Here is a 14195-nt window from a genome sequence, read left to right as displayed (position 1 = left end):
AGGCATGGACTTAATGAGTGACAAACAGTACTATTCATCAATCTGGCTTCAACTTTCTCTGATTGCTGTTGCCAGATCAGCTTTGCAGGTTGGAGCCTTGTCATGGACCATTTTCTTCAACTTCCACTAAAGACTTTCAATTGGATTGAGATCCGGACGATATGCAGGCCATGACATTGACCTTATGTGTCTTCTTTCAAGGAATGTTTTCACAGTTTTTGCTCTATGGCAGGATGCATTATCATCTTGAAAAATGATGTCATCATCCCCAAACATCCTTTCAATTGATGGGATAAGAAAACTGTCCAAAATATCAATGTAAACTTGGGCATTTATTGAAGATGTAATGACAGCCATCTCCCCAGTGCCTTTACCTGACATTCAGCCCCATATCATCAATGACTGTGGAAATTTGCATGTTCTCTTCATGCAGTCATCTTTATAAATCTCATTGGAACGGCACCAAACAAAAGTTCCAGCATCATCACCTTGCCCAATGCAGATTCGCGATTCATCACTGAATATGACTTTCATCCAGTCATCCACAGTCCAAGATTGCTTTTCCTTAGCCCATTATAACCTTGTTTTTTTCTGTTTAGGTGTTAATGATGGCTTATGTTTAGCTTTTCTGTATGTAAATCCCATTTCCTTTAGGCGTTTTCTTATAGTTCGGTCACAGACATTGACTCCAGTTTCCTCCCATTCATTCCTCATTTGTTTTGTTGTGCATTTCTTGTTTTGGAGACATATTGCTTTAAGTTTCCGGTCTTTGACACTTTGATGTCTTCCTTGGTCTACCAGTATGTTTGCCTTTAACAACCTTCCCATGTTGTTTGTATTTGGTCCAGATTTTAGACACAACTGACTGTGAACAATCAACATCTTTTGCAACATTGCGTGATGATTTACCTTCTTTTAAGAGATTGATAATCCTCTCCTTTGTTTCAATTGACATCTCTCGTGTTGGAGCCATGATTCATGTCACTCCACTTGGTGCAACAGCTCTCCAAGGTGTGATCACTCCTTTTTAGATGCAGACTAATGAGCAGATCTAATTTGATGCAGGTGTTGGTTTTGGAAATGAAAATTTACAGGGTGATTCCATAATTTTTTCCCTCTGATTGGTCTGAAAAAAATTACCCTTACTGAGGACCACATTTTTTATCTTGATTTCTTTTAGTGTTTCTTAAAGCCCTAAACTTGCCATTTGAAATGACTTTAGTTTTGTGCCATGTCTGTGATCTGATTTTTTTCCAACAACATTAAACAACTGAATGAACATCCTTCGAGCCCAGTGATTCCAGAATTTTTGCCAGGGGTTGTAGTAATTTTTGTTCACTTTTTATTCAGATTTTTCAGACACAGAATGAACAAAAATCAACAATTCAGTTATTTTTATTTTTTGCGCGGTTCACCGTGCGATAAGTAATGAGATCGATTTTGTACGTCGGGTCGGTACGATTACAGCGATACCAGATTTATTTTATTTTTTTTATGTTTTGTTAGTTTTTCAGACTAAAAGCCATTTTTTACAAAAATGATTTTTTTTTTGCATAGTCATATTCAGAGAGCTGTAACTTTTATTTTTTATTTTTTTTTAGCGAATGAGCCATATTAGATGGTTTGGCATTTTCATTTGTCATTATTATTTTTTTTTTTTGATCGCTTTTTATTCACTTTTTTAAGTCCATATGATAGAGCGTTATTTTTACTTTTTTTTTTTTTTTTTTTTTTTACGGCTTTCGCCATACGGAATGAATAACATGCCAGTTTTATAGAGCAGGTTGGTTGTTCTGGACGCGATGATACCAATTGTGTACTTTTTTTGTTTTATCTCAAACGCTGCATTTTGAGTGGCGAAACGGATTTTAGTGATTTTCGTGTGCACTTTTTTTTTTTACACTTTTTTTCATATTTTCACTGTGGGACATGTATAAATTTTTTTGTTTCTGATCACTGATCTCATACACTGCAGTTCTCACGTACGATGGTTACTAAGGGGGTCTTGTGACCTCCTTGTAACAACTTAAATACCGCTTTTACGATTGACAGCAGTATTTAAGGGGTTAATCGGCTCCGATCGGCATCAAAACCGGCCGTGGCTGATACCTGCGGGAATTGCCGCCGCCGGGTGGCACAATTCGCTTATTACTCGGTGCCGAGAAAGAGCCGACACTGAGGAATAAGTACCCTTAACGACCACCGTGAAAAAGCGTATCGGCGGTCGTTAAGAGGTTAATATACATCTTGGCTGCCATTAGTGAGCTTATTTGCGGGGATTTCTACACGTGATGCTCCTACTTGGTGCTGAAAAAATCGGTATGTTTTGAAAATCTTCCAACATTTGTGGATCATTCACACATCTATCCATCCTGTGATTGCCATAACTTGGTGACTTTTCCTTCTTGATGCTGCAATTTCAGCGTTGAGTGTGAGACTGTGTAATGCTGCGGCTGCTATAATGTTTCTTTCAGCGCTGGATCTCGTTCTCTACTAGGTATTGCCTTTTTATTGTCCATTTTCTCATCGTAGTTTTGGGATGTTAATATGTTAGAAAGTTCTAACCCAACCCGATTCCACTATTTCCTTCTTGTGGAATCCTCTTTATTTGTGTATGTCAGACACCAGAACCAGCCTTCTGCATCATACTGCATTGTGTGACTGCGTGTTGCTTTACATATATGCGGTAATCATGGTTATGTTTTTTTTATTTTTTAAGCCGATCAAAACCCCTCCCTCAGGGAAGAAATATGTCCGATGTCCTTGTAATTGTCTCCTCATCTGCAAGGATACCTCACGGCGAATAGGATGCCCACGACCAAACTGGTACGTAGACCTTCAGTCATCCGTATTCTCAGTCTCCAATAGACATGAGCAAGAACATAAACCCAATGATGGAAGGAGGTGAGGTGTGGGCAGACTGGGTGTCGCCATTCATTGAGAATAATGCGGATTTCTCTCTATAGCAGACGTATTATTAATCTGGGTCCGGTGATGTTGATTCCCGAAGAGCAGCCGGCCCAGCCCGCTTTACCAGTTCAGCCAGAAGGCACCAGAGTGGTTTGTGGTCATTGTGGAAATACTTTTTTGGTAAGTTGTGGACTCCCAAGTATTATATGAAATGCTAAGATTGCACATGTAATTTTAGTAGTTTTGGTTATGTAACTGGGCCCAAGGCGGTAGTCATGTGAGTGGGCTGCCTTTTCCACGCCAGGGCTAGTTACAGAAAGTTAAGTGTTGTGGGTGTGCATGTGCGACATTACTCCCGAATCTCATGCCTCCATCGTCCATCCTGATACAATTGGTGCGATACTCTTCTTTTAACCCATTCAATCAGGAAGCTAAACCAATTTTTGCAGTCAATGTCCTTCTTATGCATGGCCAAATTGGTGAACAGAGAGTAACAGGTTATTCCATACAATACATGGCTCCTTCCTCAGAGTTAGTTAGCATTTTGTTTCCGGCAACGGGTACAGCAAAGGAATGGGGACATGTTTGGAATATAGGGTCATACAGGTCCAGGTGTGTCACTATGACCCTCTTACCCTGTTTCTTTGCTTAGTCTGGTCCCAGGGACCACTCGTAGAGTCGTTGATCCCCGTTTCCGTACCCACAGCAGGGCGCTTTTTCCCTTAAAGGCCCCCTTTTCTGATGGACGGTACGATTTCCAGACTTCTAAGCCTTTTTTGTTGCAGGGTTCCCCACTTGCCTGTGATATCCTGCTGCCTCGGTAACTAGTCCCTCTTGATGCTGAGCCTTGTATATTCCACCACTGGTCCACCTGTGCTCCACCTTTCACCTCCTCTCCAACACTGACTCATTCTTCCTTCCTTTATCCCTAAAAACTCAGGGCATGGCAATAGTTTAGATATCCATGGTTACGACCACTCACATAGTGACAGTTAGTTGTTAGTGGTCATAACCATGGATACCTAAGCTACTGCAATGCCTTGTACATGGGGTTAAGCAACATAGAGAATCAGAAGAACTATACGACATTGTCAGGGAAATATTGAGGAATATTGAAAGTCTGCCATAGATATTGACCATTCCTCTCAAACTTCTCTCAGTCCAGAGATGACAATCTACAATGTCTCCCTTATTCCCCTTTTGCTCAGCACAAAAGCCCCAATTAGCACAGCCATGAGTAAGAGCTTACACATACAACTGCCAACCAAGAGGTGCCACCGAGCTACTTAGAATGCGAGCATCTTATCCCTGAAAGGCAATTAGTGGCAGGATTACAATAATTTGTGTGTAACTGGGAACGTGTGCTTCAAAGAGTTTAACAAAAATTTCCAGACGCTCCGACTCCGTAACGAAATATGAAATATTGTAAGGACCATGCGTCCGATAATAATGGGACCTATATTTTTGGAGGTAAAATCTGCAAGGGAATGATAGGGATATTTTTCTGCCGCTGAAAAACGCTACATAGAGCTGTAGCGCAAAAACACCAGAATAGCAGACTGCAACTATGCGATGTGTGGTCTCTAACTGAAGATAAAATCATAAGGGAAAAAATGGCATCGTTTGCAAGTTTCTGCGATCAATGAGCGATGTTATCGCAGAAGTTAGCGTTTTTAATAAAAATTATTTATTAAACAACTTTATTTTATGTAACTGCTTATGTATTTTAATGTATCCTTTGTAACATCCTTGTATATATTTTTTCAAACACTGCCTTCCTTTTGGATTAAATATAAAATTTAATAGTTCTGTTTCTTTTGTCCTGTAATCGTTCCCTCCCCCGAGCCATATACGCTACCAAAATGCAGGCGTCCGCCCAGGCCTGTATTATATTTCAAATCTGGACGGTGGTGGCAGAGAATAATATTAATAATCGGGTATCGTGCAGCCGGCAGCAACCGTACGGGGCATAGACACATATTCCTGGAGTTGGAATTCGGAGGTGTGACGCAATACGCTTTCTGCGTGCTCGCCGATGCCCAAGTAGTGAGTAGTCTGGATCGTGTGCTCGCGATTCTGAACGAAATACTGACAGCATGACTGCACGGTGAGATATTGCGTGATCTCCCCGGTGTCGTCCCTGTAGGTGATCCCTGACATACATTTTTAATTGAAGATATTTGCTAATAATATTACTGCTATTACTACACCGACGACATATTGGGATAGGATATTGGAAATGGGAATACCCATTTAAGTTAAAAAGATAAATCAAATGAGCTAACCTATATGGCTGCACTTCTAAATATCTAGAGAGAAAAAAAGGAAAATAACTAGTGATGAGCGAACGTGCACACCACCGCTCGGTACTCGCCCGAGCATCACTGTGCTCGGCGAGTATTTCCGGGTTGCTCGAGCAGGAACTCGGGTCCCCTTCCTGCATGTTTGGTGCTCTTCATGCAGGGATTGCCTGCCACGCACTGTAATACCGTAGCCATGTTGGTTGTGGGCATTACAGTGATTGGCTGGCCGTACAGCGTCATTGGGTCTATATAAGACCTGGCGCCGCTATGCTCGTCAGTGTACTCCGGAATCAGGCAGAGTAGGGAGGGGCGCTGCTGCGTCAGGGAGAGATTTGCTTCTTTATAGTTAGTATAGGTATTCCACAACATATGCATAGTATATATTCATCTGAACTAACAGTGGTGATAGCAGGAGTTAGGCAGGCATGCAGTGTATGTGGCAGACTGCAGTGCATATAGTGCAAGAGGGTCCATTGAACTTTCTGTTAGTGTGTGTATATATATCATCTAAATCAGTGATTTAGATGAAGGAATTGAGGGTAAACTGATTAAATTTGCTGATGACACAAAGCTAGGAGGGATAGCTAATACTAGAGAAGAGAGAGAGAGGATTCAAACAGACCTAAATAAACTGGAGCAGTGGGCAGCAACCAACAGAATGGTTTTTAACAGGGAAAAATGCAAAGTACTACATCTGGGCAATAAAAATGAAAAAAGCATATACAGAATGGGAGGAATAGGACTAAGCAACAGTACATGTGAAAAAGACTTGGGTATACTAATAGATCATAGACTGAACATGAGTCAACAGTGTGATGCAGCAGCAAAAAAGGCAAATACAATTCTGGGATGTATTAACAGAAGCATACAGTCTAGATCACGTGAAGTCATTATCGGTCTTTACTCCTCTTTGGTCAGACCTCATCTGGAATACTGTGTACAGTTTTGGGCACCACATTTTAAAAAAGACATAGACAAACTGGAGCAAGTTCAGAGAAGAGCGACCAGAATGGTGACTGGTCTGCAAACCATGTCCTATGAGGAACGGTTGCAGGATTTGGGAATGTTTAGCCTGCAAAAAAGAAGACTGAGAGGAGACTTAATAGCTGTCTACAAATATGTCAAGGGCTGTCACATTGTAGAAGGATCATCTTTATTCTCATTTGCACAAGGAAAGACTAGAAGCAATGGGATGAAACTAAATGGGAGGAGACACAGATTAGATATTAGAAAAAACTTTTTGACAGTTAGGGTGATTAATGAGTGGAACAGGCTGCCACGAGAGGTGGTGAGTTCCCCTTCAATGGACGTCTTCAAACAGAGGCTGGACAGACATCTGTCTGAGATGATCTAGTGAATCCTGCTTTGAGCAGGGGGTTGGACCAGATGACCCAGGAGGTCCCTTCCAACTCTACCATTCTATGATTCTATGATTCTATGATATATAATCTCATCTCCATCTGAACTAACAGTCCTTCCTTCTGAGGTCTAATCCAGCTGCATGCAGACTGCAGTGTATGATACAGCACAAGAGGGTCCATTGAACGTCCTGTCTGCTGCAGCTGTAATAATTACAGATATTTGTAGACATAGCCCCAGATATCTGGGGCCAAGGCAAATTTTTTTTTTTTTTTTTTTTAATCTTAATCCTGGTTATTGTGCTTAAAAAGCAATCAAGAGTACACAATTTTTCTGCTCCATTTACTTATTCTCACTGCAGAATAAAGCCAGATCTGTTCCTTATTTCAGCGATAAAAAAACAGAAATTTAAACTGAACATGGAAAATATTGGCCTCCTTTTCCATTCTATTGCAGTGTGTCAGTCAAGCTATTCACACTTGGTCTCTGTGAAGAATAGTTTTAGTAAATTACAGGCCTGCTATTTAAAACCGTGGTTGTCTGTCAGACATATCGCCTATAAGAAAAAAACACAAAATTTGAGCTTGGTTTAGGATAGTATACATGCAGAACGTAAATGCATGTTTCACAATGGCCATGAATCAGAAAAACCTACAAGAAGCAAAATTAAAATAAACCCTGCTGTAAATAAATAAAAAGCAAATGCTTTTAAATAAAATAGGGTTCTTAGTAACACTGTTTTTGATCAAAAACAGTATGAAGGCTATCCCACCAGCGGCAAGGTGAACCCGTTTGGGATAGAACCTACACTGTCTAATATTTAAAAACCTTACCATGTGTCAAAGTTGACCTCTGTGTGAATAAGGGCAGACTAAGGCCCGAGTCCCAAACTGAGAACACCAGCCAAGGGAAGCTTTTTAAATATATTGTCCAGCTCTAGAAATGGAGGCCACACCCAGGTTTGAACAGAATGCAAAATATTGGCCTCCTTTTTCATTCTGTTGCAGTGTGTCGGTCAAGCTATTCACACTAGGTCTCTGTGTGGAATAATATTACAGGCCTGCTATTTAAAATTGTGGTTCTCTGTCAGATGTATCACATATAACTGCGTTCCAAAATCAGCCATTTCTTGTGAACGTGGAAAATATTGTCCTCCATTAAAAATGGGCAAGGGACGGGGAAGTGGATGTGATGGTGCATGCCGAGGCTAAGGACGTGGCCGTGGGCAAGCTGAAATTGTGCCACAACAAACACCCACATCTTGTCGCTCGACCTTCCTATCCCAATTACTAGAGGACCACAGTACACCACTATTGAACCCAGAGCAGTGTCAAAAGGTTGTTGGTTGGATAGCAGATAATATTTCCAGTCACTTTGCCACCACCACCCTGCCTTCCACACGGTCAAGTCTCAGTAGCTGTGAGTCTGGACCGCATATTCCTCACCCTGATCCTCCTTCCTCCCACCATGCCGAGTGCCCGGAGATAACTGATCCCACACTTGGACCCTCCGAAGAGCTGTTCACTTTTCCATTTATGGATTCGAGCCTCTCGCCCGGCGAGCTTCAAGCGAGTCGAGGAGAACGTGTGTAGCGATGCCCAAATATTGGCGCAGCCACGGTCACACGAAGGCGACGGTGGGAAAGTGCAATTACTGTCGGATGATGATGATGATACACGATTGCCAGAATGTCAAGAGGAGCACCAGGGTGTGGAAGTGGAAGATGAGGAGGTGGTGGATGATATAGTAACTGACCCAACCTGGCAAGAGGACATGCAGAGCGAGGACAGCAGTACACAGGGGGAGGGAAGGAAGCGTAGCACCAAAACAGGCAGGAAGAAGCAGTGTTGTGGCCGCAGACACAAGGCGGGAAAGCGTTCCTCATAACGCCAACATGACGGAATTTGCCAGTACAACTGTTAGGTCTTCCTGAGTCTGGTTAATTTTTTAAAGACTCTGCAGATAACCCCAAAAAGGCCATTTGCACCACCTGCCAGGCCAGCATCAGCAGAGGTAGCAAAACTAGCAGCCTGACCACCACCAGCATGATCAGGCACATGGCAGCAAAGCGCCCGACTAAGGCCGAACCCCAGGGTCCAGCAACAGTGTCTGCAGGTGACACCACTGCTTCTTCCACTGTTGTGCGTGCATGCCAATCCCCCTGTCCATGGCGCATGCCAAGATGCCTCCCGCCCTGCACCTGTCGTTGCACACTCTCAACTAACACCATCAGCAAGCACGTCCACGTCCTTGTCCCAGTGCAGAATTCAGCTGTCCTTACCCCAGTCCTTGGAATGCAAGTGCAAATACGCAGCCAATGCCCCAGAGGCTACACTACTAAATTCACACATTTAGCAAATGCTTGCACTCGAAATGTTGCCTTGCGTGTAGATGGAAGCATTCTGTAACCTGATGGTGGTGGCCGTCCCTCGGTACTCTGTCCCCAGCCGACACTATTTCTCCTGGTATGCCGTCCCCGCATTACTCAAGCACTTGTAATGTTAGACATGCCCTCAACAATGCAGTTTCCCGGGAAAGTCCACCTAACCGCGGACACGTGGACAAGTGCTTGTGGGCAGGAACGGTACGTCTCGCTGATTGCACATTGGGTTAACATAGTGGAAGCCGGGACCCAGTTGGACCTTGGGATGGAACACTTCCTCCCGACGCCGAGGATTGCGGGCCCTGGGTCGATCAGGGTTGCCCCCACATTCTACAGCTCCTGCACCTCCTCCTCCTCCTCAGCTTCCATCTCTGAAATGACCACATCAGTTGCAAGCTGGAAGCATTGCTGCACTGCCTCGGTCAAGCAGCAACTGGCTGTGCTGAAGCTAATATGCTTAGGTGAAAAAAAACACACAATGCTGAAGAGTTGTGGACAGCTCTGAAAGAGCAGGCAGATCTGTGGCTGACACCACTGACCCTACAGCCAGGCATGGTCGTGTGTGACAATGGCCGGAACCTGGTGGCGTTTCTGAGGTGAGGCGAGCTCACACACGTACCATGCCTGGCCCATGTGTTTATCCCCGTGGTTCAGAGATTTCTCAAAACCTACCCGGATCTGTCAGATCTGCTTGTCAAAGTACGCCGCCTGTGTGCCCATTTTATAAAGTCAGTTACAGCTTCCGCCACCCTTGCTGTGCTTCAGCAGTGTTTGCAGCTTCAAGCTAATCGACTGATCTGCGATGTCCCCACGCGTTGGAACTCTACATTGCAGATGTTGGGAAGGATTTGTGAGCAGAAGAGGGCAGTTGTTGACTACCAACATCAACTAGGCCATCTGTATTCAGATCAGACTCCTTACATAAGACCTCAGGAGTGGACATGGATGTCAGACATATGTACCATCCTCCATCCTCACCAAGATGGTGAGCGGCAATGACGCCATAATTGGCTTCACCATTCCGCTTCTCTGTCTTCTGAAACAATCAGAGGATGCATTGCAAGCGGAGCACGAGATGGAGCAAGGAATCATACAGGGTGATTCCACCCTCCCAGCCTCATCTCATCCCAATGTGGATTGGGTGAAAAGGAGGAGGAGGAAGAACAGGAGCTAGTTTCCTGCGCTATAGACGGTACTACATGCACAACTGTCATACCGTCTGTGACTATGCAGAGTAAAATCTTAAATATGCCAGACATACTTTCTGATGGCAAGGACAGCATGCCTATATTTTTATGTTGACTCTTTAATCTCTGTTCTTCTCTAGTTGATTAACACAGACTACTATTTGTATAACCCTGAATGTTATCTGCTCTTTGATTCTGAAACAATGATGTGTAATTACAAGAGCCCCTGTGATACCAACTATGTAAATAGATTAGCTCAATAATAGGTGAGCTCTGCACCTTTTACCTCTGACATGAGATATGCACACTTGGCTCTGAGGGAGGAGGGTGAGAGCAGTTCTGCCATTCAGGGGGCTGAGCCCAGAGAAGCAGAAGGGACATGTGTATTTGTAAGAGTCAGACTTGGATCAGAGAGGCAGAAAGGAGATGTGCTTTTGAGACAGAGAGAGTCTTAGGACAGAGATTCAGACAGACTTTAGAAGGAGAATGAGAAACCTCCTTCAGGAAAGTAGATGGATTGCATGGCGTTAACCAAAGAGACACAGATGCTGAATTCTATATGATTCTAGCCTAAGGGTACCGTCCCTGACTGGAAAGATTCGGATCTGTTCCATTAACCATCAGAGAGACATGGATATTTTTGGGAAGTCCAGGAGAGGATGAAGAAATCACCTGGCCCCATGGATATGTTTTGGGGTTGCCAGGAGGGACCCACTGGTTGCCTGACCCCATGGAAACTCTCGGAGAGGCCAGATTTGGACCCTCAGGTCTCTTGGTCTTGTACCTCTATGGACTGCTAGCTTCCTAAGCTTGCCGCTACATTCTCTCTGTGGGGGCCCTCCAGAAGCAGGGGGCCACTGGTTGAGGTAGTCGGCCCTGGAAGTCTCCAAAGTCGTGGCTGTTCTATCCCAGGCGGGCGGAGAAGGAAGGGTGAGACTGTGTAATATTGTACCATCTTGGGTATTTGCTGGGACTGTTCTACGTGTTTATTGTCCGTTTGTGGTTCAATAAAGTATTGCCATGCTGTTTTACCTTCGCCCTGTGTTGTCTGAGTAGCGTTACGCCCACGGAAGACCCCATGTCTTGACACCGTCTTTTCAGCATGGATGGCCTGAGGACAGGGAGGAGGAGGATGAGAGCATGGTCAGTCGTTCTCTTGGTGAGGACATGGAAGTCTTGCCTCTTTGCAGTCTGGCACACATGACTGAGTTTGTTATGCTACCTTTCCCGTGACCCTCACGTTGTCCAAATTTTGGGTGACAGTCATTATTGGTTGGTGACACTTCTAGACCCACGCTACCAGGAGAACTTTCTGTCTCTTATTCCCGCGCATGGCAGTACGAGAAGGCCCTTGTTGCGGAATTATTTAAAAAATTCCTATCTGAAAATGCTGGCGGCAGAGGTCACAGTTCGTTGGACAACCTAGGAGGACAGGTGAGAGACACAAATGCAATCGAGCAGAGGAACACTGTCAAAGTTCTGGGACAGTTTTCTCAGACCCTCACATCATACAAGCCTTGATGCGCGGGCTACTCTCTAAAGGAGGTAAAATTTGCAGAAGATGCTAAAGGAGTACCTTGCCGACCGTACCAATGTCCTCCGTCATTCCTCTGTGCCTTATAATTATTGGGTATCCAAGCTGGACATGTGGCATGAACTGGCTCTCTACGCCTTGGAGGTCCTGGCCTGCCCTGCCGGTAGCGTTTTGTCATAGCGGGTTTTTAGTGCCACTGGTGGAATTGTAACCGATGGGCACATCCGCCTGTCAACTGAAAATGCTGACAGGCTGACTCTTATAAAAATGAACACGGGCTGGATTGGGCCAGACTTCTCAACACCACCCAATGATAGCAGCGGAACATAAACTCAAATACAGTGGTTTTTATTTTGGGAGGTCTAACTTTATTCCTATGCACCTCTGTCTTCACACCCAGACATGGGTATACGCTTCATGATTTTGTATATTTGCTCTTGTCGTCCTCCTACTTCTCTGCATCCTCATCACTACCATATATACCATATCAATATATCTATGTCTCTTGCAAGGTGCATTGGAGTTCCTCCAAATTTTTGGCAGCCGTTGCTTCACTGCATAGTCAAACAGTAAGGGAGACCCTCTCCTTTTTAATGGGAATATGTCGTTACTGTGGCCCAGCTCTGTGTCTGTAAATTGTTAATGAGGTTTTTCCTAAATTTTGGCAGCCGTTGCACTCACTGTGTAGCACCCTGAGGATTCGGCTGCTACAGGGGTATTGCACCTCAACCCAGAGGTGTGATATTCCACTCCCGGGTAAGGAAGGAGTGTGGAACTGAGCTCAGATAGACTGCATGCACTACATACATCCCATTCCAGAGGAGCAGGCCGACGGCACTCCCACTTAGAAATGTGCAGGTGCGACCGAGCCTGTTCCTGGCTGGAGTGGGAGGGGGGAGGAACATCCCATGTAGTGTAGGGGCAGATAGGGGGAGCAGTCTGGGTAGTGATAGGAGCTCATTGGGTGCTGGTCACCTGAGCTCACACATAGAGGGTGTATATAAGGTGGGCACCATCAAAGATCAGGGTCAGACGCAGAGAGGAAGTCAGATGCAGAGGACAAGCCTGCAGCAAGAGAGAGAAAGAAACAACAGCCCTGGAGAGAGAGTGGAGTGCAGAAAGACCCAGAGGGGGACAAAGAAGGGACCCAAGAACCCAAATAAGAACACCGGGTGAGGAGTCAGCAGAAGGGTACCGGAACCCAAGCTGGTGGGGGCAAAGACATTCCCCAGCCAGAGACCGGAGACCGTGGGCAGTGTCTGTCACGGTCACCCACTACATTCACCCTGAAGGCACACCACATGGAGGGTCAGGGAACCTTAGGCCAAAGGTTGCCCAACAGAAGGCCCGAGGGAGCTGGATTTAGGTGAATCACTGGTGGGGACGGCTGAAGAAAGGACAGAGGGAGAGCTCAGGGCCACGCTCCGGACTTGTTTGGGGGTTGGCTGGATCCAGGACCTGGTGGACGCAGCACGGCTCGGGAGGTCACTTGGAGCTAGAGTGACCAGGAACATCTGCAGTAAGTAAAGACCCTTAACTGCACAACCCGAGTCTGTCATCATTACCGGCTGCACCGCACCACCACAACCCCCATCCTCTGCGCCTGTCCCCTCTGAGGCTATACCCCTCCCGTTGGGGGTTATCCCACCAAGCTGCGCATCCACCATCAGCCTCAGCGGACCCTGCTGCAGCGGCGGCCACAGTGACCGCATCACAACGGGTGGCGTAGTCGACACAACGAACTTTAATAACATCAGTAAGGACTGCCACATAACACTGAGCTTGACGCCCTGGGCACGGGACCGGGTCACAGCCGCTCGGAGACTACAACCCCCCCCCCATCTGATCCGGTGCCGGGTATTCCCCTCAAAAAGGAATATGTCCCAGGGGGCGCGTCAACTTTGGCGTAGTCGGCAGGATTACGTGCCCGCAACACCCGGGTACTGCGTGCCTGAAGAAAAGTGCAAGTTTACCTCAGAAAGAAGACTCCTGCCGGTTCCGGAGGGTCCACGCCATCGGACTCCATCACCAGTCGTTTCCCGCCGATTGTCCGCCATTTCCAGCTTGTTCCCGCCATCTGCAGAGTTTCCCGCCACTGGGAAGCGATTCCCGCCAAAACCGCAGATTTCCCGCCTTGGAAGAGCAGCGGACGCCATTATGGGCGTGCCAAAGGAGAGCAAGAGGCCACCTCCCATCGTGGGCCGGGACAGAAAATGGCGCCAAAAGTGGAAACCGCCCCCACCAACAGAGACTGTGATGCTGGAGGTGTCTGTCAGCGTGAAAGAACTACCCCTGGAGCTGACAGTCACCGAGTTGCCCCGGGACCGCCCTCGAAGTGGGAGGAGACGAAAGAGAAGAGAAAAGATGGGTGTCGCTTGGAGCAGTCTGGAACGAGCGCACCCGGAGGCAAGGTGTCTAGAGCGAGAGCACCCGGAGTCGAGGAGAGAAAGAGTAGACCCGGGAATGGAGCGGCAGCAGAGCAGCACCGGCCCGCTGGCCAGGAGCCTGCTGGAGGAAGA

General features: G+C 46.0%; 1 protein-coding gene across 1 annotated transcript in view; it reads left to right on the top strand.

Annotated features, from left to right (window-relative positions):
- PIP4P2 (phosphatidylinositol-4,5-bisphosphate 4-phosphatase 2) overlaps nucleotides 1–14195 on the top strand; it is a 111559-nt gene that overhangs the window by 62475 nt on the left and 34889 nt on the right. The window contains exons 3-4 of the mRNA XM_073679572.1: nucleotides 2720–2826; nucleotides 2967–3090. Coding sequence (XP_073535673.1) covers nucleotides 2720–2826; nucleotides 2967–3090 — 231 coding nt within the window. The remainder of the gene's footprint in view (nucleotides 1–2719; nucleotides 2827–2966; nucleotides 3091–14195) is intronic.

The sequence above is a fragment of the Phyllobates terribilis genome, unplaced genomic scaffold, assembly GCF_046119375.1.
Source record: "Phyllobates terribilis strain yellow unplaced genomic scaffold, ASM4611937v1 Scaffold_4__5_contigs__length_816908805, whole genome shotgun sequence".
NCBI classification, from domain to species: Eukaryota; Metazoa; Chordata; class Amphibia; order Anura; family Dendrobatidae; genus Phyllobates; species Phyllobates terribilis.
Note: the sequence above shows the minus strand (reverse complement) of the source record. Positions and strands in the feature narration are given on the sequence as shown.